Genomic DNA, 23,153 nt, shown 5'->3' with positions numbered 1-23,153 from the left:
TCTGCTGCACAAGAACATGGCCAATGGGTACGTTTGAGTTCTCAAACAGCCCCAACTACCGCTGTGCCTTGTTATTTGTGAATTCTGTGTTTTTAAATTCACCTACCTGAGAAAATTTATTTGTAACCTCAGATCATCACCCAAGGAACTTAAGATGTCTTTCTCAGACATGCACCGGGGAGGGGCCTGGGAAGGACATAGAATCTGAGGGCCTGGACATGCCCCCAGCTGAGGGCAGAAGGATGACTCCGCCTTCTTGTTTCAGCCCGTGCGGCAAACCAACCTCCCTTCCTGGCCTATTTAGTGCCAGTTTTTCTACATTTTTGTGCTTTTTGCTGGCGATTTTGTTGGCCCTGAGCACAGTGGGCTTCCCTGGTGGCTCAGATGGTTTAGAATCTGCCCACAATGCAGGAGACCCAGGTTTGATCCCTGGGTTGGGAAGATCCCCTGGAGAAGGGAATGGCTACCCACTCCAGCATTCTTGCCTGGAGAATCCCACGGACAGAGGAGCCTGGTGGGCTACATTCCACAGGGTCGCCAAGAGTTAGACATGACTGAGCAGCTAACACCTCCACACTTTTACACAGTGGGAGTGCTGTCTCATGTCCCAGATGCAGGAGGCTGGGCTGTGCCCTCTGGCGAAAGCACGGGCGTCAGAGGAGCTTGGTTACAGGAGTGAGCTATGGAGCTGCTGGCAGGAGCTCAGGGTTAGTGAATCAACATGTATGGAATTAGCTGTCTTTGCACAGAAACACACACCAAACAAGCTCATACAAGTTCTTTGACTGAGTGACCAGAGGCTTGCAGGATCCCGTGTTTCCTGGGAGCCGTGGCTTGGACTTCACTAATTCAGAGGGACTTCATGCAGTGTAGCCACTGGTAGTTTTCTTCCCGGTTTGTAGTTTCTTTGGTGGATGGTCCTCTTACCTCCACAATGATATGGCTGTGGTCCCCAAGCCTGTGAACTGACCTGGGAGACACGGCTTCTTCTCTTCCCACGTGTCCACCTGCAGTGACTCTCCGGGAGTCGCCTTGATCCACTGACCTCACCCTGATCTCATCCTTGGTTGTGGCTGAGGTTCCTGTGGCTGCTACTCCAGGCATTTCTCAGTTTCATCACTTTGCTGTTGGAGTTTGAGAATCAGTGGTGATGGTCCAGTCACTAAGTCATGTCTGACTCTGCAACCCCATGGACTGTAGCCCATCAGGCTCCTCTGTCCATGGAGTTTCCCAGGCAAGAATACTGGAGTGGTTTTCATTTCCTCCTCCCGGGGATCTTCCCCACCCAGGGACTGAACCCACGTAGATTCTTTACCACTGTGCCACCTGGGAGGCCAGAAGCTTCTTTTTAATCCTGTGAGTTCCTGAGTTTGACTCTCTGTCTCTTTCATCCCCACTTACAAACCAGAGAATTATTTTCTGAGCTTGTCTTTCCGTATAACATCTTTGCAACGAATCCAACAGTGACCAATCCCCACACACTAAAATATAGTTTCCAGCTGTGTCCCCAAGAGCAATGGTGTCCTTGGATGGAAGACCTGCCTCCCTGGGTCACAGGTGGCAGTTTTACTAAATGACCAAACAAGCCCACCAAGAAGGACCCTCTTCCTTCCTCTGATGATCTTCTCTTGACCCTCCTGCCAGCCCCTCGGTTGTTGTAGGTTTCATTGTGGGGACCCCTGGAGCCATCAGGGGCTCTGCTCACATCTAAGCCAGGTTCACAAAGCAGCCACATCTCAACATCATCAGCCACCGTGGCAGAGGGAAAAGTGTTCTGGAGGGTCTGCTGCTGCTGGAGGGTCACACCCGGGCAATTCAGTTCTCCAGCTGGGAAGGGACACAGGTCACCCCCCTCACAACACGTTGGCTGAACAGGCAGGAGCTGGTGGTGCAACAGCTGTGTTTCCTTGGAAGTGCGTGCAGTGTGTGCTGTTGCTCAGTTGAGTCTGACTCTTTTCGACCCTGTGGACTGTAGCCCACCAGGCTACTCTGGCCATGGGATTCTCCAGGTCAGAATACTGGAGTGGGTTGTTGTCATTTCCTCCTCCAGGGGATCTTCCTGACCCAGAAGTCGAACCTAGGTCTCCTGCATTGCAAGCAGATTCTCTGCCGTCCGAGCCGGATTTTCTTGATGCTTAGAAGGGGCAAGAATATCTGGTAGAAAACTCAAATTACTGCTGCAGCGGACTAAAGAGATAGGAGGACTTTTAGGGACTCCAGGAGAGCAGATGGATCGCAAAGCCAAGTGATGTAGCCTCAGGGCTGGGAGGGTGAGCCTCGAAGGGTGGGCTTGTTGAGGTGGTTGAGCCCAGCACTCAGTGTTATGGTCCAGCTCTGGCTTGTGCTGTCCACACACAGGACAGTGTCTGAGAGGTAGTGACTCAGCTCTCGGGGTTGAGTAACCCCTGGCACAACCCTGGTCACACACCTGAAAGCCCTTTGGGGGTCCCTGTTTGAGTGCTGGCCCAGGGAACAGGCCTGGACTTTTGTTCCCACTTGATTTGGGGGCCCCAGAAGTACTGAGCTCCACGCTGTGTTGGCTTTGGATGAGAGCTGACCTGTCCTCAAGAGTGTCATTAGCACCATCAGTTTGTCACTGAGTCAAAAGCCCTCTAGTGGGTCCCCGTTCTATCAAATCCCGCCCCCGGGCATCTCTGAGTCATGGGCACTTGGACGGTTTCCTTGCATTTCCCGTGATTTGGAGGCATCGTTTATCATTTCCCCTTACTTGGTATTCTGGAGACACTCATTTTTCATTTCATGCTACAGTTTCTAAAAATGAACTTAGTGGTAACTTGAGTTTCTTACTCATTTCTCTTCCTTTTCAACACCAGGCAATAGGATTTGTGAAATCCTGCAGCTGAGGAGGTGAGTGGAAGACCAAGTTACCCAGAACTTGTGTGGTCAGCCTCCTGCTTTGCTTCAGCTGGGATCACCTGCAGAAGTGAGACCACTTCGGGGAGGGGTGGGGGTGGCTCGCCCCTTGCCCTCGGGGTCAGGTCTCAAGCAGGACCTGCATCCCCAGGGCCTGATCCCTGGGGTGTGTGCTTGTGTTCTCAGTCACTAAATCATGCCTGACTCTGCCACCTCATGGGCTGTAGCCCGCCAGCCTCCTCCTCCATCCATGGGATTCTCCAGGCAAGAATACTGGAGTGGGTTGCCCTGCCCTCCCCTAGGGGATCTTTCTCACTCAGGGATCGAACCCAGGTCTCTTGCATCTCCTGCATCGGCAGGCGGGTTCACCACTAGCGCCATATCCTTGTCACTCTGGCTCTCTTGGTGGCAGAGACTTGTCTGGATGATGGAGACCAGTGTCTGATCTTTGCTCCTACAGAAGAGAGCTGAGCAAGCCGCTGGTGGAGGCAGTGAAGGTGTTTGTGTCACGGACATGATTCTAAAATTTGCCTAAAGATACATAACATTGTTAGAGGGAAATAGAAATGCAGCGGCAGAGGGGAAATGTACAGTGATACTTGAGGCCAGGGGATGGGTGCGTGGAAATTACTATGTCAATTTCATGCAAGCATGAAAATTCCCTAATAAGAAGTATTAAAAAAAAAAAAAAAGTCTTTGTTGGTTATCTATTTTAAATACAGCAGTGTGTGCGTCAGTTCACTTCAGTTCAGTCGCTCAGTTGTGTCCGACTCTTTGCTACCCCATGAATTGCAGCACGCCAGGCCTCCCTGTCCATCACCAACTCCCGGAGTTCACTCAGACTCACGTCCATCGAGTCAGTGATGCCATGCAGCCATCTCATCCTCGGTCGTCCCCTTCTCCTCCTGCCCCCAACCCCTCCCAGCATCAGAGTCTTTTCCAATCACCTTCCCCAAATCCCTAGCACATGGAACTCTGCTGAATGTTATGTGCCCCCTGGTTGGGAAGGGAGTGTGGGGGAGAATGGACACACGTGTGCCAATGGCTGATTCTCTTTGCTGTTCACCTGAAACTACCACAACACTGTTAACTGGCTATACCCCAGTACAAAATGCTTTTGGTGTTAGAAAATAGAAGAGTAGAAATAAAAAAAAAGCCCATAAAACAAAATCACAAGGAAGCCTGGGTTTCTCTGGCCTCCCTGGAGAAGGAGAGACGGACAGTGAGCTTTGGTCAGACACGTGGAGGCTAACTCTGGCTCAGGGGCTCAGGGAGCTTGAGCAGGTGACTGTCTGGACCTCAGCCCCTTTGCTATTTCTTTAAATGGAGGGGAAGACGGGGGCTCACAAGTGTTGGGAGCAGGGGTGGTGACTGAGTGTGATGGAACGTCACCCCACTGCAGGGTGGAGCTGAGCTTCATAAAGGTCGGGGCCTCCTTGACCCCCACCTGGCTGAGTTTCACAAAGGTCGGGGTCTCCTAGGCGCCCCCATCAGCCCGCCTGGCTGCACAGGGCTCACCCTCCTTCCCTTTGCCCCCAGGCCCTCCCATCCCCTTGCCAGTCTAGCCACCTGATACACAGCGCTGGCTCTTTGGTTCAAAAAGGGACCTTCTGACAACCCAGCCAGTGAGGGCAGCTTGGGGGTTGGCTGGGGCCCCAGGGAGCCTCTGCAGATGAGCGCCGCGCCCCTGCAACCCCAGGGACATGGCCATCCTTCCCCAGGTCCCTCTGTGACTCAGCATGGGGAGGCCCTCTAGTGGTAGCAAAGGTTTCTGGCTTCTGTTAACAGAGAACTGAAGAAAACAAAACAGAGGTCTTGCCTCTCAGACCTGCAGGTTTTCAGGTTCCAATAGCTCCCCAGTCCCTTAGCTGTGGGAGAGTCCCTGGTTGTCCATCAGTGATCAGAACTCCTGGAACATGGCTGGTCCCCTGGGTGTGGAGGCATGAGGCACAGTGGCTGGAACGATTGCCATAGAGACAAGGGCATGTCCAGGGCACTCAGTGACCGGAGGTCGCCTAGATTCGGCATTTACAGGGGATGGTGGGCAGGGATGGTGGTCAGCACACCTGGATGGGTCTCCTCTGAGCCTCTCCTTGGCCCTCAGTGTCCTCTACTGTCAAGTGACCACTGGCAGCTCTGAGCTTGTGATTTTGTGGCCAAAATCAAGCCTTCACCCAGGTCTGCTTTCCTCTGACCCTTTGATCTCTAACTCATCCTGGATGGCTAACCAGTAACTTCCCAACTTCACCCGTCCCCTACCACATCTGTCCCTGTTTCCATGGTCAACCTCAGCCTCGTATCAGCACCATCTCCTGAGTCTTTGCGCCAAGGCCCACTGACCCCCAGACCACCTATCACCATTCCTCCAGCAGGTCCCCAGTCCCGAGGACCTCCCATGTCATCCCCGCCACCCACCCCTTCACTCACCGAGGGTCCTGTCCCCTCTCCCCACCTCCCCCGGCACCTCCATCCTGCCTCCCTAGCCCGGCCCATCCTGGTTAAAATGGCAGCCCTCTGTGGCCGGTGCCCACTGACCATCCCGCCCTCTCCGCAGGTCCTTGGATGGTTCGCTCCATCCTGTCACTGAGTCCTCTGCTCAATGATCCCTTCCCTAGAGACGGTCACCTGATGTAAGGTAACCCCTGCCTGTCCTGTCCCCTCCCACGGGTTTAGTTTCTTCCTCACACTGCCCCAGCCCCGCCAGGACACTGCTGGTCTGTCTGCTGTCGCGGTTTGTGGCCCCACGGAATCGGCCCCACGAAGCAGAGGGTGTGCTCCTCCTGAGAGTCACTTCCTTTCTCCACACTCGGCCATGTGCGTGTTGGAGGAAAGAAGGACACCAGCCTGCTGATAGGTTTGAAGTCACGACTCCAGGCGGCCCAGATGTGTCTCCATGGGTGCGGCTCCCGGGCTGGCGGTTCTGAAGGCAGAGCTCGTGCAGGTGGTGATGCTGAGGTCCCTGAGGGTGTGGCAGGGCCCCAGGCTCCACAGCCTTGCTTCTGCTGCAGCCCTTGGGAAAACACGCTGAAACATAACCCTGCAAGAGTGGACTCTCTTTCTAGCGTTACCCCTGCTTTCAAAATTACCACTTGTGCTGACTATAAAAATAAGACACTTCCCCTTCAAACAAACATGTAGACAATAGAGGAAGGTATTGTACAGGTGAGGGTTCTAACAGAACAGAACCGGTAGGGGATTAGAGGTGTATTCCCCACCTCCTCCCTCTCCCGCCAGATACACATATATACCAAACACACACGTAACATAGACACACACCATATACACATATGCAAACACGGACATATAAACCACACACAGATACACACAGGCACCAAATACATGCTTGCACACGGACACACAAAGACAGCTTGTGGGAAGCTGCTGTAGAGCACAGGGAGCTCAGCTCAGTGCTCGGTGATGGCCTGGAGGGGCAGGGTGGGGGCGGGTGGGAGGCAGGACCAAGAGGAAGGGATTCACAAGCTGATTCACTCCACTGTGCAGCAGAAACCAGCACATTGTAAAGCTATTACTCTCCAATTAAGAAAAAACATATATACATATGTACATATGCGTATATGTATATATGGGGCTTCCCAGGTGGCTGGAGTGGAAAAGAACCTGCTTATCAATGCCAGAGACATAGGAGATGTGGGTTTGATCCTTGGATCAGGAAGAGCCCTTGGAGGAGAGCATGGCAACCCACTCCAGTATTCTTGCCTGGAGAATCCCATGGACAGAGGAGCCTGGCAGGCTACAGTCCATAGAGCTGTAAAGAGTTGGACACGACTGGAGCGACTTAGCATGCACACATGTATGTGTGTGTGTGTATATATATATATATATATGTATAAGGATGGCATCACAGACTCAATGGACATGTGTTTGAGCAAACTCTGGGAGATGGTGAAGGACAGGGAGGCCTGGCATGCTGCAGCTCATAAGGCTGCAAAGAGTCGGACATGACTTGACTACTGAACAACAACAACAAACCACGTCCATCAAGGCCCCTGGCAGCACCTGAGTCAGTGACTGATAAATAAGTGGGCACTGGCAACCAGCCAAGCAGAAAACCAGCCGCCAGAGACATGAACCCACTGCAGAAGTCCTCTGCAAATCGGAAAGAAAAGGCCAGCATTCCAACGAGACAATGGACAGCAGTTCCTAAGAGGCTTGCACAAGAGCCCAGAGGCACTGGCACACGACAGGACACTCACCCTCGCTCACTGCCGTACAGGGAAACCAGGGAGGCCAGAACAGCGCTGGCTTTTGAGGGCAGGGAGGCCCCAGGCTCTTTCCGGGGTGGGGTGACATTCTACCTTCTGCCCTGGATACCGGCTACATGACTGTGGAATGACGATCACTGATTGGTTGTACTTGAAGGGGTGAGGGGCTCCCCCCGGGCTGGGCTGGTTCTGGGTACCGGGGTGGAGGCAAGGCAGAGCTGCTCTCGGCCTTTGGGGTCTGGCGCAGCTGTGGAGTGACCGCTGTAGTGCTTGCCTTCTGGAGCAAGCTGCCTGCTTCTCCTACAAGTTTCCTGGCCAAATGCAACCCACATGGGGACCCCAGTTACATCGACTTCGAGGCAAGAGGCATCTTTTGGCCAGAGTTATCTGCTTTAGGTTGTAAGTTTAGATTGACTTAAAGCAGTAAAAATAACCTAAATTGATCTATTTTAAACGCTGGTAGATCTGTGAACACTTTCACATATGTGCAACGTGACCTGGCCAGACGTGAGCCATTTGGTGCTATTGGGAAATAAATAGCAGTAGGTAAAGCTGATGGGAAGAGGCAAGGAAACAATGCTTAGGACACAGGTTCTAATAGCAGTAGGTAAAGCTGATGGGAAGAGGCAAGGAAACAACGTTTAGGACACAGGTTCTAATAGCAGTAGGTAAAGCTGATGGGAAGAGGCAAGGAAACAACGTTTAGGACACAGGTTCTAATAGCAGTAGGTAAAGCTGATGGGAAGAGGCAAGGAAACAATGCTTAGGACACAGGTTCTAATAGCAGTAGGTAAAGCTGATGGGAAGAGGCAAGGAAACAATGCTTAGGACACAGGTTCTAATAGCAGTAGGTAAAGCTGATGGGAAGAGGCAAGGAAACGTTTAGGACACAGGTTCTAATAGCAGTAGGTAAAGCTGATGGGAAGAGGCAAGGAAACAACGTTTAGGACACAGGTTCTAATAGCAGTAGGTAAAGTTGATGGGAAGAGGCAAGGAAACACGTTTAGGACACAGGTTCTGAGACCTCCGGAAAGGAGAGGGGTCTGAACCTGTAAACACTGGCAAATCCCTCGCAGCCTGCCCTTCTACTTTCCAAGCTGTGAGACTCGCCCTGCTCTCCCCGCAGGGTCCCACCTGCAATCGCTTAGCAGGGACCCAACACTCTGTCAAGACATCACCAGGTCCTCAGCTGAGGTCCTCCCAGTGAGTTTGGAGGTGATGCTCCTGTCCTGTCACGGAAGCATCTTAGTTGGGCCGGCGACTCACCAGTTTCAGGGTCGGGCTTTGTGTGGGTGCAGGGCGCCAGCTCCTGAGCTGTACCTGGGGTGGGGAGTCAGGCTCTTTTTTGTGGGGAACTCGCTCCCCGTGAAGGTGCCACTGCCCTGGGGCCTCGCTGCCGGGGCCTCGGTAAAGCACCCCAGTCAGTCAGCACCCTCAGCCGTGGCTGGCTGGAGACAGGCTGGGGATACACATTTACCCACGCTTCTTTAGAAGAACATCAGAAGGTCTGCGCCTTCAGGGGCAGTGACACCAGGCGACCCGTGAAAGGGCAGCTTAAAAGGGACTGCCTGACTGGAGTTGGCGAGCCAGACCTTCCCGGCTCGTGGAGCATGAGCCCACACCTGCATCCTGGCGGTAGGGACATCTCGGACACCCTGGAGGAGGACGCCTGAAGGGGCTGCATGACTGATGTGCAGGGCAGCTCGGGGTTGTAGGGACATGCCAGCCCCCTCGGCCGACTCTGATCCCGGTCCTTAGGAACGGCCAGCCCTCCCTCAGGCTTGAAGGCCCTGTCTTAGCCCGGGGTAAGCAGTGGCTTCATGGGCTGTGATCACTGTAGTCGCCGGGCCATGCCCTTGGGTTGATGGCTCCGTGCGTGTTGTGTGGAGTTCTAGAGGGTGTTCTCTTGGGGTCCATGGTTTATAGCAAAGCTGGTTGTGACAGTGATGTGGGGCTGGGGGCCAGACCCTTGGCTGCCCCATGACCCTGCCTCCCACTGCCCCTTCCCCGGGAAGATTCTAGTACCTTGAACAGCACTTGTTTCTGACTTTGAACAAGGGCTCTGATTTGAAGAAACGGAAGCCTGCTGCCGGGACAGTCCACAGAGGCATTGTTGGCACTTCCCAGTGTGCTGGGGTGCCCTGGAAGCCAGGCTGCTGAGGCTCCGTGGGGACACTTGACGTTACGCCCTGTGTGAGCCACTCACAGCAGCTCTGGCACGACCACGGCCAGCCGGCAAGCCCTCCACCCTGCCACCCTACCCCTGGGGCGAAGCCACACCATGCCGCAGAACCCTCACCGGCAAGTTCATCTCCTATCCGAGGTGTGGCTGGTGGGCCACCGGTTACAGTTCAGGATAAGAGAAGCCCAGACTTCAAAAACAAACTTATGGTTACCAAAGGGGAAACTTGTGATGAAGAGAGGGATAAATTAGGAGTTTAGGATTAACATACACCCACTGAGTTGTGGCATGCGTGCTCAATTGTGTCCAGCTCTTTGCAACCCCATGGACTGTAGCCCGCCAGGCTCCTCTGTCCATGGGATTCTCCAGGCAAGAATACTGGAGTGGGTTGCCACGCCCTCCTCCAGGGGATCTTTCTGACCCAGGGATTGAACTTGCGTCTCCTGCATTGGCAGGTGGATTCTTTACTGCTGGGCCATCGGGGAAGCCTGCACACACTGCTGCTGCTGCTGCTGCTGCTAAGTCACTTCAGTCGTGTCCGACTCCACTAAATTTAAAGTGATTGGAAGCTTCCCTCGTGGTCCGGTGGTTATGCAGGGGGTGTGGGTTTAGTCCCTGCAGCTAAGATCCCATATGCCTCACGACCAAAAAAACAAAACATAAAACAGAAACTATATTGTAAAAACTTCAATAAAGACTTTAAAAATGATCTACGTAGAAAAAGTCTTTTAAAAAATAATCAACAGGAACCTATTGTATAGCACAGGGAACTCTACTCAGTATTCTGTAATGACCTATATGGGAAAAGAATCTGAACAAGAAAGAATATATGTATAACTGGATCACTTTACTGGACACCTGAAACTAACACATTAAAATCAACTATACCCCAATGAAATTAAACAAAAAAAAAAATGCTAAACAGAGACAGGAGTAAAGCATTCACAAACTTCCACAGCAATTTGGCAGAGTGGTTTTATGTGTACTGAATCTAACGATAAAAAGTTATGACATATTTTTTTTCTAGCTCATTTTTTTCCTAGTAATTTATTTCTACTAGATTTTATAAGCTGGCAATTGGAGGGGATTCTGGTTTTATGATCTGGGGGGCTATTATGGCGAATTTCTGAGAGCAGTCTTTCTCTCCTTTGTGATTGAAGGACTGTAGCCTTGCCTTCTCAGGCTCCTTCCCTGCCCCTCTCACAAGCTTGCATTTCAATATGGGGTATTTTTTGTGGATTTGAATAGGAAAATCTCACTGACGTAGATATTCATGAAAAGCAGTCTCATTTCCATATGAATGCAAGCAGGCAGGCACCTCCTCGGGCAGGCTGTTTGCAGAAGGATACTATCTCAGCTACTGCTCCGGGTGAAATGATGATGCATTTTCTTATTGAAATCATATACTTTTTTCCTTAAAGGTCAGGACGAACTGTTCCATTCACAGGTAGAGGATGGCTCAGCTAAACTGCTTTAAGAAATAGTGTGTGTACACATCCTTCTCTAAAGGGGCCGTCAAGGGCACTGTCTTCTGTCCCCCGGCAGGCTCAGGAGGCCGCCCTCCTTCCTTCGTGGGTCATGGAAGATTTTCTTCTAACACCTTAGTCTCCCGAGTTGGGAAAAACAGCGACCGCGTCCTCAAAACTTCCTGTTGCTGAACCGTAGCAGAGGATGGCTATTCTTCGGGGAAGGTGCAGAAATGAATTGGGTCAACTCGAGACCTCATCTGGCTGTCTGACCAGCTCAGGCCCCAGAGAGAACTGTGCTCTGAGGTGAGGGCAGTGGGTTCCAGATTTTATTAGAAAAGAATTCCCTGGGCATCACTTAACGGCACGATTATATCAGTCTCATCCCGCCCTTGTTTATGCAATTTAGTGTCTAAAGAAGGACAGGGGCTGTGTGGCAGCAAGGGGGCCTGCAGTCTGCAGGGCGCAGAAAACTCAGCAGCTGCGATTCCTGGAGACCAGTCAGGAGGGGAGGGTGTTTATAGCCCAGGCCAGGGAGGGAGGACAAGAAGGCTATGCCCTGTGCTTGCGGGCCAGAGGCAGAGGAGGAGACGGGCTGGGAAGAGCGGAGGAGAGAAGGATGTGCTGAGTGAACTGTGCACAGAACTGTATGGAATCCACTTTTTGTTGCTGTTCAGTCGCCCAGTTGTGTCCGACTCTTTACCATGCCATGGACTGCAGCACACCAGGCTACCCATCCTTCACTGTCTCCCGGAGTTGCCTCAAATTCATATCCATTGCGTCTCTGAGGCCATCCAACCATCTCATCCTCTGTCATCCCCTTCTCCTCCTGCCTTCTTTCTCAGCAGCAGTGTCTTTCCCAATGAATCAGCTCTTTGCATTAGGTGGCCAAAGTATTGGAGTTTCAGCTTCAGCATCAGTCCTTCCAGTGAACACTCAGGACTGATTTCCTTTAGGATTGACTGGTTTGATCACCTTACAGCCCAAGGGACTCTCAAGAGTCTTCTAACATTTTAACAAATGGGAATTTTATCTTTCCTAGAAGGAAACCTTCCAAGTGTGTAAATTTTGTTAATAAAATAGCAAACCTTCTTGTGAGGTTTTGATAATAAAATAATAATAATAAATATTGATAATAAAATAGCAAACCTCTGCGTTCAGAAGAGCCCTCACCTTGCCTGCCTTTCCCTGGAGAGTGGGTCCATGTGTAGACTGGGGGCTGTCCCTGAGCAAGGTTGATACTGACCAGGGTTCTTGGCCTCCCATGATCAATACAAATTGACTAAAGGCCAGACAAGAAACTCAGGCAAGGCTTTGTTGGAGCCCCTGCTTCAGCAGTGGGAAGTGAGAACACTAATGTTACCTGCTTGCTTGCTGCTTTCTTATTTGGGGGGAGGGGAGGGGGGAGGGGTGTGTCCAGGGCTCAGGCTGGAGGGGTGGCTTAGGTGCCTTGCTCACCCCTTAGGTGGTGTTGAGTGCGGGGGGTGGGGGGGGGGAACGGGGCGGGGAGGGTGGCATGCTCAGTCCTCCTTTTGCTCCCTGCTCTTCAGAAGTGGCAGTTGGGTTTTTTGGTCTCTTTGTATCTTTTGTCCAGAATTTGCCCCAGCTGTCACGCACACAGTTACTTTTACCCCTTGCAGTTTCTCTGTGTTGTTGCTGGAGAAGAGGCTCGCCCAGGTGCAAGCTCTGCAGCAAAGGGTCCCAGGTCCCAGCCTGCCTCGGGGTGACCCCTTCTCTGCTGGAAACAGTCTCCGCTTCCAGCTGCAAAACCGCAGACTGAAGCCAACCCTGAGAAAACCAAGGGCATGCGCTCTCCCCGGAAGTTTTCTGTTTTGAATATAATGGCGAAGTGAGCAGAAATAACCAACATTCTGCCTGAGTTTTTTTTTTTTAAACATTTTATTTCAAAGGGCAACAACTGAGGAAACAAGTGGCCAAAGAACAACCAGAGCTTGTCTTAATAAATAACAAGGCGCCACTTGCGTCTCCTAAGCTTCTACAACACCTCACACATTTCAATAAATAAATCTGCTCCAGTGCTGAGTCTCCAAGAACAGGCCCAGGTCTGCAGTGTTGTGGGGGGACAGAGGGCTGGGCAGAGGGATTGGCCAATCCCAGCCCCAGGCCTGGCCTCACTGTCCTCCTGGCAATCACTCATGGGGCCAGTGACGTCATGGCCCTTGGGGTTCCAGTGACAGGAACCTCTGGGGTTCCGTGGTGGCCCTCCAGCCTGTCTGAAGGCTCTGATGGTTTCACCACAGTCCACCCTGGACCGTTTTCGGGTGGGCGAAGAGCAGGAAGAAGCGCTGGGGACATCCTTGGTCTGAGCTCCGCGCTGCTGTGAACGCAGGTGTCAGCTCTGTCCTTACAGAGGCGTCTCCCACCACCTGTAGCGTCCTTACTGTCCCCCGGTGCGTTCCTGTCATCAGAGCTCCACCTGCTCCGACATCAGTGCTGTAATACCTGAGAGAGACCAGGGCTGGCCTGGGTGCCACACCAGTCCTGGCCACCGTCACTCTGGACGTGGAGCGGCTGCCCAGAGCCCGGGAGGTGTCTGCTTGAGGGGCTCAGTGGGTGGCAGCCAGCACTGCCCATGGGCTCCCCTCCCGTGGCCCGAACCCCACGGCCTGGTTGACACGGTACCAGGAATTCTCAAGGTGGCTTGTGTGTCTTTTCCAGGTGAATGTGCAAAAGGCAAGGGTAAAATTATTCTTTTCAACACAGGATCCTTTATTTGAACTTTTTCTTGAAAAACAGTTTGTGAAGGATGGGCCCAGCCCTCCTTCATGGGACTTGAGGGCTCAGTGCTCCTTAAACCTGGAAGAGGAGGAAGAAAAAGCCGCTGGTCACCTGGCCCGCGGCACTCAATTCACAGCCAAAGAGCAGAGCCCAGTGCCCGCTTCTCCCCCTCTGCCGGGGACTCCTGAGGCCTCCCTTTCCCCTGGCCTTGGGGAGAGGGGAGGGGACAGGACATAGGAAGGGGGCAGAGCCACGCAGAGCCCAGGAGCTGCTGTTTGTCCCAAAGCTGCAGCCCAAAGAGAAGAACTGAATCAACTCCCTATACATTTTTTCACTCTATTTTGAGAAAAGATCTACCTGGATTGCATCCCCACCAGGTATTCGTTAGGAAAGGAGAAATGAGAGTGAGTGAGGTGTAGAGTGCCAGGGACCACGGGTGAGGTGTGGCCTCTCAGGAGAAGCTGGGGTGGCAGCGGACAGTAAGTGATGGGCATGGGTGGGGCATGGGTGGGGCACGGGGGGAGACACTTACGGAACCTGGTTTCCTGTCGCCGACCCTGGGCAGCTCAGCTCCTTGTGTATGAGGCGAATCAGAAACTGCAAGTGCCCAGAGCAAAGAGAAGACCACATTATTGCTGGGAGACCCTGGGCGGGCGCCCTGCTGTCACTGGGGAGGGGCTGGCACAGCCATTCCCCACTCTGCCAGTTCCCCTGCCCAACAAGCTCGGCATTCGAGTTCCAGTTCGTCATGTCTGAGATTCCCCGTGTCACAAGATGGGGGCGGGGGGCTGCCTCGTGCCTCTGAATGTAAAATTCTAAAGCAGAGCAGCGGGCGGCCCCGACCCCCACCTCAGGCACAACTGCCTGCAGGCCTGGTCTCAGGGCAGGGCTGCTGGGCTGCTGGTCACATAGTCCCGTGCATCACAGTGGAGGCCGTGCTCCTGGGAATAAGGCCCTTAGGCCAGATTTCAGCCAGAAGGACGTCTGTTTTAATGAAACTAGATTAGTCATAAAATATCCAAGGGAAAAAAGGGAGCTAGTCTTTCCTAAGCGCTGCGTACCCTCACCCCTCGGGAGGAACCCCCACGATGTGAGTTGCTCAGGGCCACGAGAGGGGCTCCCGAGGAAGTCCTGGCTCGTGTGGCCCCTCCTCTAGGGAAGCCACAGGCGCCCTGGGCCCAGGAGGCCCCGGCAGTTGGGGATGCTGGAGGCGCTTTCGAGGGGCTCCTTCAATAAAACGTGAGCTGCCAAGTACCAAGTCTACCAGCAGACTCTGGGAGCAGAAACGTTTATTTTCTTAGACGCAGAAGATTCAGGAAGGAGCTTAAGTCATGCCTCGTATGGTGGCCGTGCAGGTTGAAGACAATAGGTGTTTCTCCTCGAGGACCAACCTACATGCAGGGCTCTTGGGATCTCGGTGGCCGAGCCAGAGGGTGGGGATTTAACAGATGCTTAGAGCAGTGTGGGTGGCTACGTCACACTCCGGCTAAAGACACCGATCCTGTGAACTTGAACCTCTAGACCCCACGGTCTAGCATTGCCTTGCTGAGTTTGAGCTGGAGTCTCCTCAATACGAATTCCATGTCCAATATGTGCAAAACTGTATCAGGGAGGGCCCATGACCACAAAAAGCAAATCCTTAAGAGGAAGGAGATGAGGAAGGACCCTCGGGTGTTTTCTCTGGGGCGGGGTGCCCTGTGAGCCACAGCAACAATTCTGAAGGGCAAACACCAGCTTCTCAGACAGGACAAAAGTGGCCTCTGTGTGCAATGCCCGCAGTGAGTGGACCTGCCAGGCCCAGAGCCCACCTGGGTGGCCACAGCCCCATGGGACCAAAGTTGGAGAGTCAGGAGCAGGCCCGAGGCTTGGGGAGCACAGCCCCCAGGCATGAGTGTGGCTGGACAGTCCTCAGGCCCCCAGGATGACCTTCTGGGTTCACTGCGGCTCAGCCTCAGACCTGCAAGGAGGGGAAGCTGGCCTGTGGACCCACAAAGAGAGGAGGTGCATCTGGTCTTTAAGGCTGAAGACTTGTCCTCAGTGAGCCGCCCAGCCGCCTGCTGAAGCCCTCTTTCTCTCCTGCAGTGAACTTGGTTTTAGTTTCTCATCTAACCTGGCTGGTCCCACAGCCTCAAAGTTATTATTTGCCTGTCGTGTGTGTGAGTCTTCCCTTTTGTCCTCTCCGCGTTTTGACTTTTCAGGTCTGTCCCTTGTAAATTGGGGTCCGAATTTCCATGCCTGCCTTCCATCTGCAGGTAGGGGTGCATCAGCCAGCCTGCACTTCTGCTTGGATCCCTTCCCCAACGTCCCTTGCATCCACCCCATGTCTGCACTTCGTCGCAGGGGCTGCTTCTATTCTCGGCTCTTTTCAGAGAGTTCTGGTCTCTGCAGTCTCTTCCTTTAGAGTTCCTCCTGGGCAGCACAGGGCCTCCAGTCTCTGCTCTCTGATATTTTCCATCTCTTCCTGGGCTGCATTCTGGATGATCTCCTTACACCTGCATCTCACCAGCTCTTTTTTTAGCCCTTGTTCTTTTCTCGTGAATTTGGTTTCTTCTTTGCCATCTTTAGTAACATTTTCTTGTGTTTTTTTTTTTCATCTTTTAAAAATTGTGGTATGATCCCTGGGTTGGGAAGATCCCCAGGAGGAGGGCATGGCAACTCACTCCAGTATTCTTGCCTGGACCATCCCATGGACAGAGGAGCCTGGAGGGCTAAAGTCGGACACGACTGACGCGACTGAGCACGTGCGCATACAGCTGATTTACAACGTTGTGCTGGTCTCTGATGTGCAGTACTGTTTATACACATATATTCTTTTTTTTATATTCTTCTCCACTATGGTTTATCCCAGAAGACTGAATACAGTTCCCTGTACTATACGGTAGGACCTTGTTGTTTATTTGTCTTCTACCTAATAGGTTGCCTCTGCTAATCCCAAACTCCCCATCCTTGAATCCCACCACTCCTCCCAGGCAAACACATGTCTGTAGTCTGTTTCTGTTTCAGAGATAGGTCATTTGTGTTGCATTTTAGATTCCACATATATGTGACATCATATGGTATCTGCCTTTCTCTTTCTCTTTACTTCACTTAGTATGATAATCTTGGTGACTTAGTCGCTAAGTCGTGTCCGACTCTTTGCGACTCCATGGCCTGTAACCCACCAGGCTCCTCTATCCACGGGATTTCCCAGGCAAGAATACCAGAGTGGGTTGAACCTAGGTCTCCTGCATTGCAGGCAGATTCTTTGCCAACTGAGCCACCAGGGAAATGCTAAATATGTTCATTTTTAGTTTGTCTGGTAACCCTTTTACCTGTGTTTTTTTTGGGGGGGTCTGTCTATTGTGCCTGTCACCCCATCACAGCAGACCATTTCCTACTGTTTCCTCATTTGGGGTATGAGCTTGTATGCAGCAGGGTGACAGCTGTGGGACTCCATGCCACTGGGGTGAGGTTTGTCCCTTTCAGTTGATTTGGGACCAGTTTTACTCACTTTTTATAATTTCACTTTTTGAGTATTTTAATACTCATTTTTCATAATATTACATTCTCATTGTGTAATACTGGGCTTCCCTGGTGGCTCAGACAGTAAAGCGTCTGCCTGCAATGCGGGAGACCTGGGTTCAATTCCTGGGTCGGGAAGATCCGCTGGAGAAGGAAATGGCAACCCACTCCAGCACCCTTGCCTGGAAAATCCCATGGATGGAGGAGCCTGGTAGGCTACAGTCCATGGGGTCGCAAAGAGTTGGACACGACTGAGCGACTTCACTTATTGTAGTATTTACACAATATAAGTCAAAAAGTTGAAGGTTCCTGTAGCCTTCAACTAAAGGTTAACTCTAGGCCTCCAGGAAGATTTCTGCCCAGTTTGGTGGGCAGGCTACGAGGCCGCAGATCCTGGTTCTCTTCTGCACCAGTGTGCGTGTTTATGCTTTCACTGCACCCAGAGCTCCCTGAGGGCCTGGGCTTGAGGAGGGGGTCTGCACTTCCAGCTCCCTGTCCTGGGCCGGCCCCGCACCTGGGGCTGGGGACGGTGGTGGGGGAGGTATAACCGCCCAGCATCAGTTTGGGTACATATTTCATGTAATCTCTACATCTCTGGGTCCTGGGGATGTCCCTTCCTTTCTTACGAGTTTAGTTGTATAGTAAAAGGAAGTTTAATGGATATATACATGTTATTTCTGAAACAGAAGAATATTCCATCTTTAAGTAGCCATAATTATGGAAGTTTCACTGCTCCCTGGCAGAAATGATCTGGGGGCTTAACTGAGGAACTGCTTTGCACACCTCACAGGTTCATAAGCTGAGAGTTGGTATTTGTTTGTGTATAAAGTTGGGGAGCTATGACTTAGGGCTTCTGGGAATGAAAATATAAACTTCCAAGGTGCTCAACTCACTTGTGCTGGAGTAAACGTTCACTTTTCCAGGTGACTTGAGAGGAGACGGTGGCTTCAGGTCTGGGCCTGGTGTGGGGTAACTGGTAAGGGAGAGCATGGTGGCCGCTCTAATAGGTGGCCCCTGCAGGACTGTGCTGTGGGACAGGCCTTTGCCATCCCCAGGAAACCCTCCGATCTTCTCACACAGGAGAAAACAGGCCACGGGGCCCAGACAGCAGATTGCTCAGTGTTGTGTGAGCAACCCCGGCTCCTTTTCTGACCTCTGGTCCTCTGGATGCAGGAATCAGGTGCTTCCCCAGTGCAGCTGATTGCAGACAGGAGGGGTGGGGGAAAGGTCAGGGCACCGGGTGGGACTCAGCGCACCGTCCCTTTTAATCCCCACAGCAACACAGTAATCCTGTTCCTGGTGTCCCCATGCTGCCCACTTCACAGGTGGACGCTTTGGAGCAGAGGGGCTCAGGAACCACCCAAGTCATACATGAGCCCAGCCACTCACAGCTGACGGGCTCAGGATCCGAGGCCAGGGAGCCCCTGCTTGTGACCTCTTGCCCATCCTGCTGGAAACTACCTGCTGCTGCTCTGGACGCATCAAAGCCAGAGGGAGAAAGAGCCCTGGCCCAGGGGCCTGAGGGATCCATCACCGGCCCAGAGTCCCCTGGGAGCAGCGGGAGTCTGCAGGAAAAAGCATCCCCAGTGTTCGACCATAACAACCACAGAGACACTTGTGAAAGCCTTGGAGGAAAGGCGAGGCGACTCACCAGTAAGGCACAGGCGTCTGCGAACATGAGCATGTAGAACACGTTGTTCCATCCTGATGGGGAGATGAGCCCTGCCAGCAGCGGGCCCAGCGCTGCTCCTGGAACGAGGAAATGGACATACATGGTGTGTGCAGAGGACCCTGGACCGCAACCACCCAAATACCCAAGCCCAGTAAACATAAGGGAGTCCTCAACACCTTATTCATAATTAAAACACACACACACACACATTAAGGGGACTTCCCTGTGGTCTGCTGGTTAAGACTCTGTGCTTCCATTGCAGGGGCACAGGTTCCATCCCTGGTTGGAGAACTGAGATCCTTCACACCGCCCCCTCCCTCACAACAGCAGGAACGCTGGGGCACACCCCCATGGGTACTGGGGGTCTCCTCCTCCAGACCCCACTCAGACCCCATAGACCAACAGTTTATAAACTCCCCCATGCCTGCTGCGCAGAAAAGCCTTTTAATGAGTGATTAAGCTCTGTCTTAAACATCAACATGTTTAAGAGGGGACAGCCAAGGTTCACTCGTATCAGAGGAAAGCCTCGACCTGAAAGAAAACAATCTGGTTCAAGGGGAACCTGGAAGAAATAAACCAGGGAGAAAAAGATTCCTAGGAAAGTGTGTCACACCCACGAGAACCACAGAGAATGAAGTTGAAATGTGTGAAACCCCCGCGTCCACGTCTGAAAACCCCCAGCACCAGAAACTGCCCAGGATTCAATTTCATAGCACTACATCCACGAAGAAAGAACAGGTGGGATTAAAAGGGCAGAATGATACCAACAAATAGAACTCCGTGATGGTGAAAATAAAAAGTTGAGTACAGAAGTGCGAAAGGAAAGTCAAGAGCATCTCTGAGAAGATGGAGGAAAAGAACAAAGACACAGGCAGACAAAGAGAAGAGAGAACTGAAGGATGACTGCAGAAAGCTAAACATTGACCAGTAAGTTTTCCAGGAAGACAAACAGTGGAGGAAACTCGTCAAAGAGAAAACACAGCCCAGTTTCCCAGGGATCAAGGGCACCTGTTTCCAGGCTGCGTGGGTCCTGGGTGCCCAGGGCACAGGGGTGGGAGCAGGGATGCAGAGAGATACAGGGAGCTGGGGACCTCTGAGGGGGAAGACCAGAGGTCAGAGGTGGAGTTCTTGCTAAGGGTGACAAGAGGCTTTCCTCTGGTGATGTCAGAGCTAGAAGACACTGACTCCGGAGAAAACTCTGGAGGGGGGCGTGGGCGGGGGACTATCATTTTGCCTTTAGTACAGTTCCTAAGTTTAGATATTTTCTTAGATAGTTTCTAAGTTTAGACTTAGGATGGTTTCTAAGGCTATCTGGCTTCTCAAGTGACATCATGTGTTACTTCGAGAAAATAAAAATGAACCTAAAGAACGTCAGGGCTCTAAAGAATTGCATAAACATATAGAAACAACCAGCTTGCAGCCCCTGGGGTGCAGCGCTCAGCACTGTGAACACATCACACACATCAGCTGGAGTCCCTGGAACCGTCAGCTCTGGTGAACTGCAAGAAGGCGTTCCGCTCACTAAGCTTCCCCGACGGCTCAGCGGATAAAGAGACCGCCAGTGATGCAGGTGATACAGTGGACCTGGGTTCGATCCCTGGGCCGGGAATGTCTCCTGGAGGAGGAACTGGAAACCCACTCCAGTATTCTTGCCTGGAAAATTCCATGGACAGAGGAGCCTGGTGGCTATAGTCCGTGGGGCCGCAAAGAGTCGGACATGACTGGGCAGGCTAGCACTTTCGGCTCATTTATAATCAGTCAAACTCCGCCTCCAAAGGAACCAACATTTACGACATTTAACAAACATATCGGGGCATACGCCCTTGAGAATCAGAATTTTGCTGAAACTGTGTGCTCCCACTTGAGCCTTGCTCGGCTTTGGTGTCCTTGGGCAGCACTTAAGCAGAGAAACAACGAGCCACACGCAGCAGCGGACGAGCCTGCACGCCATTTCCATGGTGACCACCTCCGGGTCCTCATGCACTGGGGCTGGCACAGCCCGGGGGAGTTCGAGTCCAACCAGATCCTGACGTACGGGTGGGAGTGATGACTCTGGATGGTCAAGACTGAACACAGAGGAGCGTAGAGGTCGAGAAGGTCTGTCGAGAAGGTCTGAGTCGCCCCCTGCCGTCCTTCCGTGGGGGTGGGAGGAGTTCACAGCTGGGCTTTGGTTTCTCCTGCGGCTCAGAGCTGCCCTCAGGCATAGATGTTGAGCCTCCACCCTGGGCCAAGGACTTCTTCTTCCCTCTTGTTTTGGGAAGGAAATCAAGAAATAGGTGGCCTTCCAGCTGCTTCATCATTTCCTCTTTTTCAACCCCTCACCTTCTGCTTTAAAATCAGACAGCACTGCCAGCTGAGCTCTGCTTGCTTTTAGAAAAGGGTGTCACAGTGGTAGCCAGGGATGGACTCAGACAGAGGGCTCTGCAGACAGGAGGTGGGAGGATGCTGCCGGGTTGCTCAGCCCCCGAGAACCGCGCTTGGCCCAGGAGTCTCCCGATGACCTCACATCTTCCAGGCTGCAGAAACTTTTCATGTTCTGTGAGAGCCGGGATAGCAGGCTGGTGGGCCACGGACATCCGTCACATGACACGACCCTGCCCCCACAGCCCCTTCCCCAGACTTGTCCCAAAGGCTGCAAGAGGAGCCCCAAAAGGGAATGGTCTCCCCACAGACACCAGAGTGGTGACCACTGTCATATGTGGCAGGAGCAGGAGCTGGGGGGCCCTATCCCCATGAGCCGTGAGGGCTGAGGGGGGCCCCGACCCCTGTCCCCTGAGCCCTCCCTTGCAAACCCAGTAGCCTGGTCGGGAGACCTTCTCCGCAACCCCCACCCCCCCCCCCCGGGCCTATCTCTGATCTCCTGCCTTAGAGCCACCCAGCAATGCCCTCCTTGCCCACTCACTGAGCACCCGCTCCATCCTGGGCACTGCCGGGGGGGTTGAGAACACAGCAGAAAATGAAACCAACTCCTTTCCAGGGCTTCTTAGCAGGAGCATGGAGAGGACAGTACAGAGCAGACAGTGGACGGGGCCCCGGAGGAGGGCAGGCCAGGAGAGAGGCCCTGAGTCTGGGTGGGGAGGGGTCTGCAGGCCCCAGATAAGGTGGGCCGAGGAGAGGCCAGTGTTTGGCGGAACTATGCTCACAGAGCCACCTTCATCCAGCAAACTCTTGGTTTACTGCTAGAGGGTGTTCCAGGCCCCCAGGGCCTGTCCCACCTGGCCTGCCCTCTCTCTCACTGCCCCCCTAGCATCAGGCACCTGTGGTGGGAAGCAACATGCCAGGATGCAACCTGAGACCTCCTGGAGAAGCCATGAGGGCCACACCAGCCCACCTCCCACCTCCAGTTCCAGGGTCTGCAGAGCACAGGTGGCTTCGGGGTCTTGGCAGGAGTGGCCCCAGAGTGCGAGCTCCCCAGCTGAGCCTCAGGAAAGTTCAAGGACATCCCTGTCAGCCTCCTGACTCAGATCAGGACAGGCTTGCTGTCACCAAGTCCCATGCACCCAGCTCACAGGGGCCAGGGGCTTGTTTTGCCCCCTTTCTTTCCTCAGAACATGCTGATGTGTTCTCTCCAAGACCCCTGACAGGGCTGGTGACACTCGTCTCATGAGCTTTGGGACCCACAGCTCACCTGTCATTTACCTTTCAGTAAGATTCTATCCGAATTTGGCTTAAAGCTCAACATTCAGAAAACTAAAATCACGGCATCTGGTCCCATCACTTCATGGGAAATAGATGGGGAAAAAGTCTGGGCTCCAAAATCACTGCAGATGGTGACTGCAGCCATGAAATTAAAAGACGCTTACTCCTTGGAAGGAAAGTTATGACCAACTTAGACAGCATATTAAAAAGCAGAGACATTATTTTGCCAACAAAGGTCCATCTAGTCAAGGCTATGGTTTTTCCAGTAGTCATGTATGGATGTGAGAGTTGGACTGTGAAGAAGGCTGAGTGCCGAAGAATTGATGCTTTTGAACTGTGGTGCTAGAGAAGACTTTTGAGAGGCCCTTGGACTGCAAGGAGATCCAACCAGTCCATTCTAAAGGAGATCCGTCCTGGGTGTTCATTGGAGGGACTGATGCTGAAGCTGAAGCTCCAATACTTTGGCCACCTCATGTGAAGAGTTGACTCATTGGAAAAGACTCTGATGCTGGGAGGGATTGGGGGCAGGAGGAGAAGGGGACAACAGAGGATGAGATGGCTGGATGGCATCACCAACTCGATGGACGTGAGTTTGAGTAAACTCTGGGAGTTGGTGATGGACAGGGAGGCCTGGCGTGCTGTGATTAATGGGGTCGCAAAGAGTCGGACACGACTGAGTGACTGAACTGAACTGAACTGAAGATTCTATCCAAGCTTTCCAAGTGGCGCTAGTGGTAAGGAACCTGCTTGTCAATGCAGGAGATGTAAAAGAGAAACACAGGCTCGAATTCTGGGTTGAGAAGATCCCCTAGAGGAGGGCAGACTACCCACTCCAGTATTCTTGCCTGGAGAATCCC

General features: G+C 52.7%; 1 protein-coding gene across 4 annotated transcripts in view; it reads right to left on the bottom strand.

The window, feature by feature from the left end:
• SLC37A1 (solute carrier family 37 member 1) overlaps window positions 12,640-23,153 on the bottom strand; it is a 73,067-nt gene continuing 62,553 nt past the window's right edge. For 3 of the 4 annotated variants that reach the window (XM_018051713.1, XM_018051708.1, XM_018051712.1), the window contains exons 18-20: window positions 18,637-18,734; window positions 14,017-14,081; window positions 12,640-13,562 (exon numbers count right to left, since the gene is read on the bottom strand). In XM_018051713.1, coding sequence (XP_017907202.1) covers window positions 13,547-13,562; window positions 14,017-14,081; window positions 18,637-18,734 — 179 coding nt within the window. In that variant the 3' untranslated portion in view covers window positions 12,640-13,546. Of the gene's footprint in view, window positions 13,563-14,016; window positions 14,082-17,250; window positions 18,183-18,636; window positions 18,735-23,153 lie in introns of those variants that run through there. The other variant, XM_018051716.1, reaches the window with a different exon arrangement.

This window comes from Capra hircus, chromosome 1 (genome assembly GCF_001704415.2).
Source record: "Capra hircus breed San Clemente chromosome 1, ASM170441v1, whole genome shotgun sequence".
Taxonomy (NCBI): Eukaryota; Metazoa; Chordata; class Mammalia; order Artiodactyla; family Bovidae; genus Capra; species Capra hircus.
The sequence above is the reverse complement of the archived record's forward strand: the minus strand, read 5'-3'. Positions and strand labels throughout refer to the sequence as shown.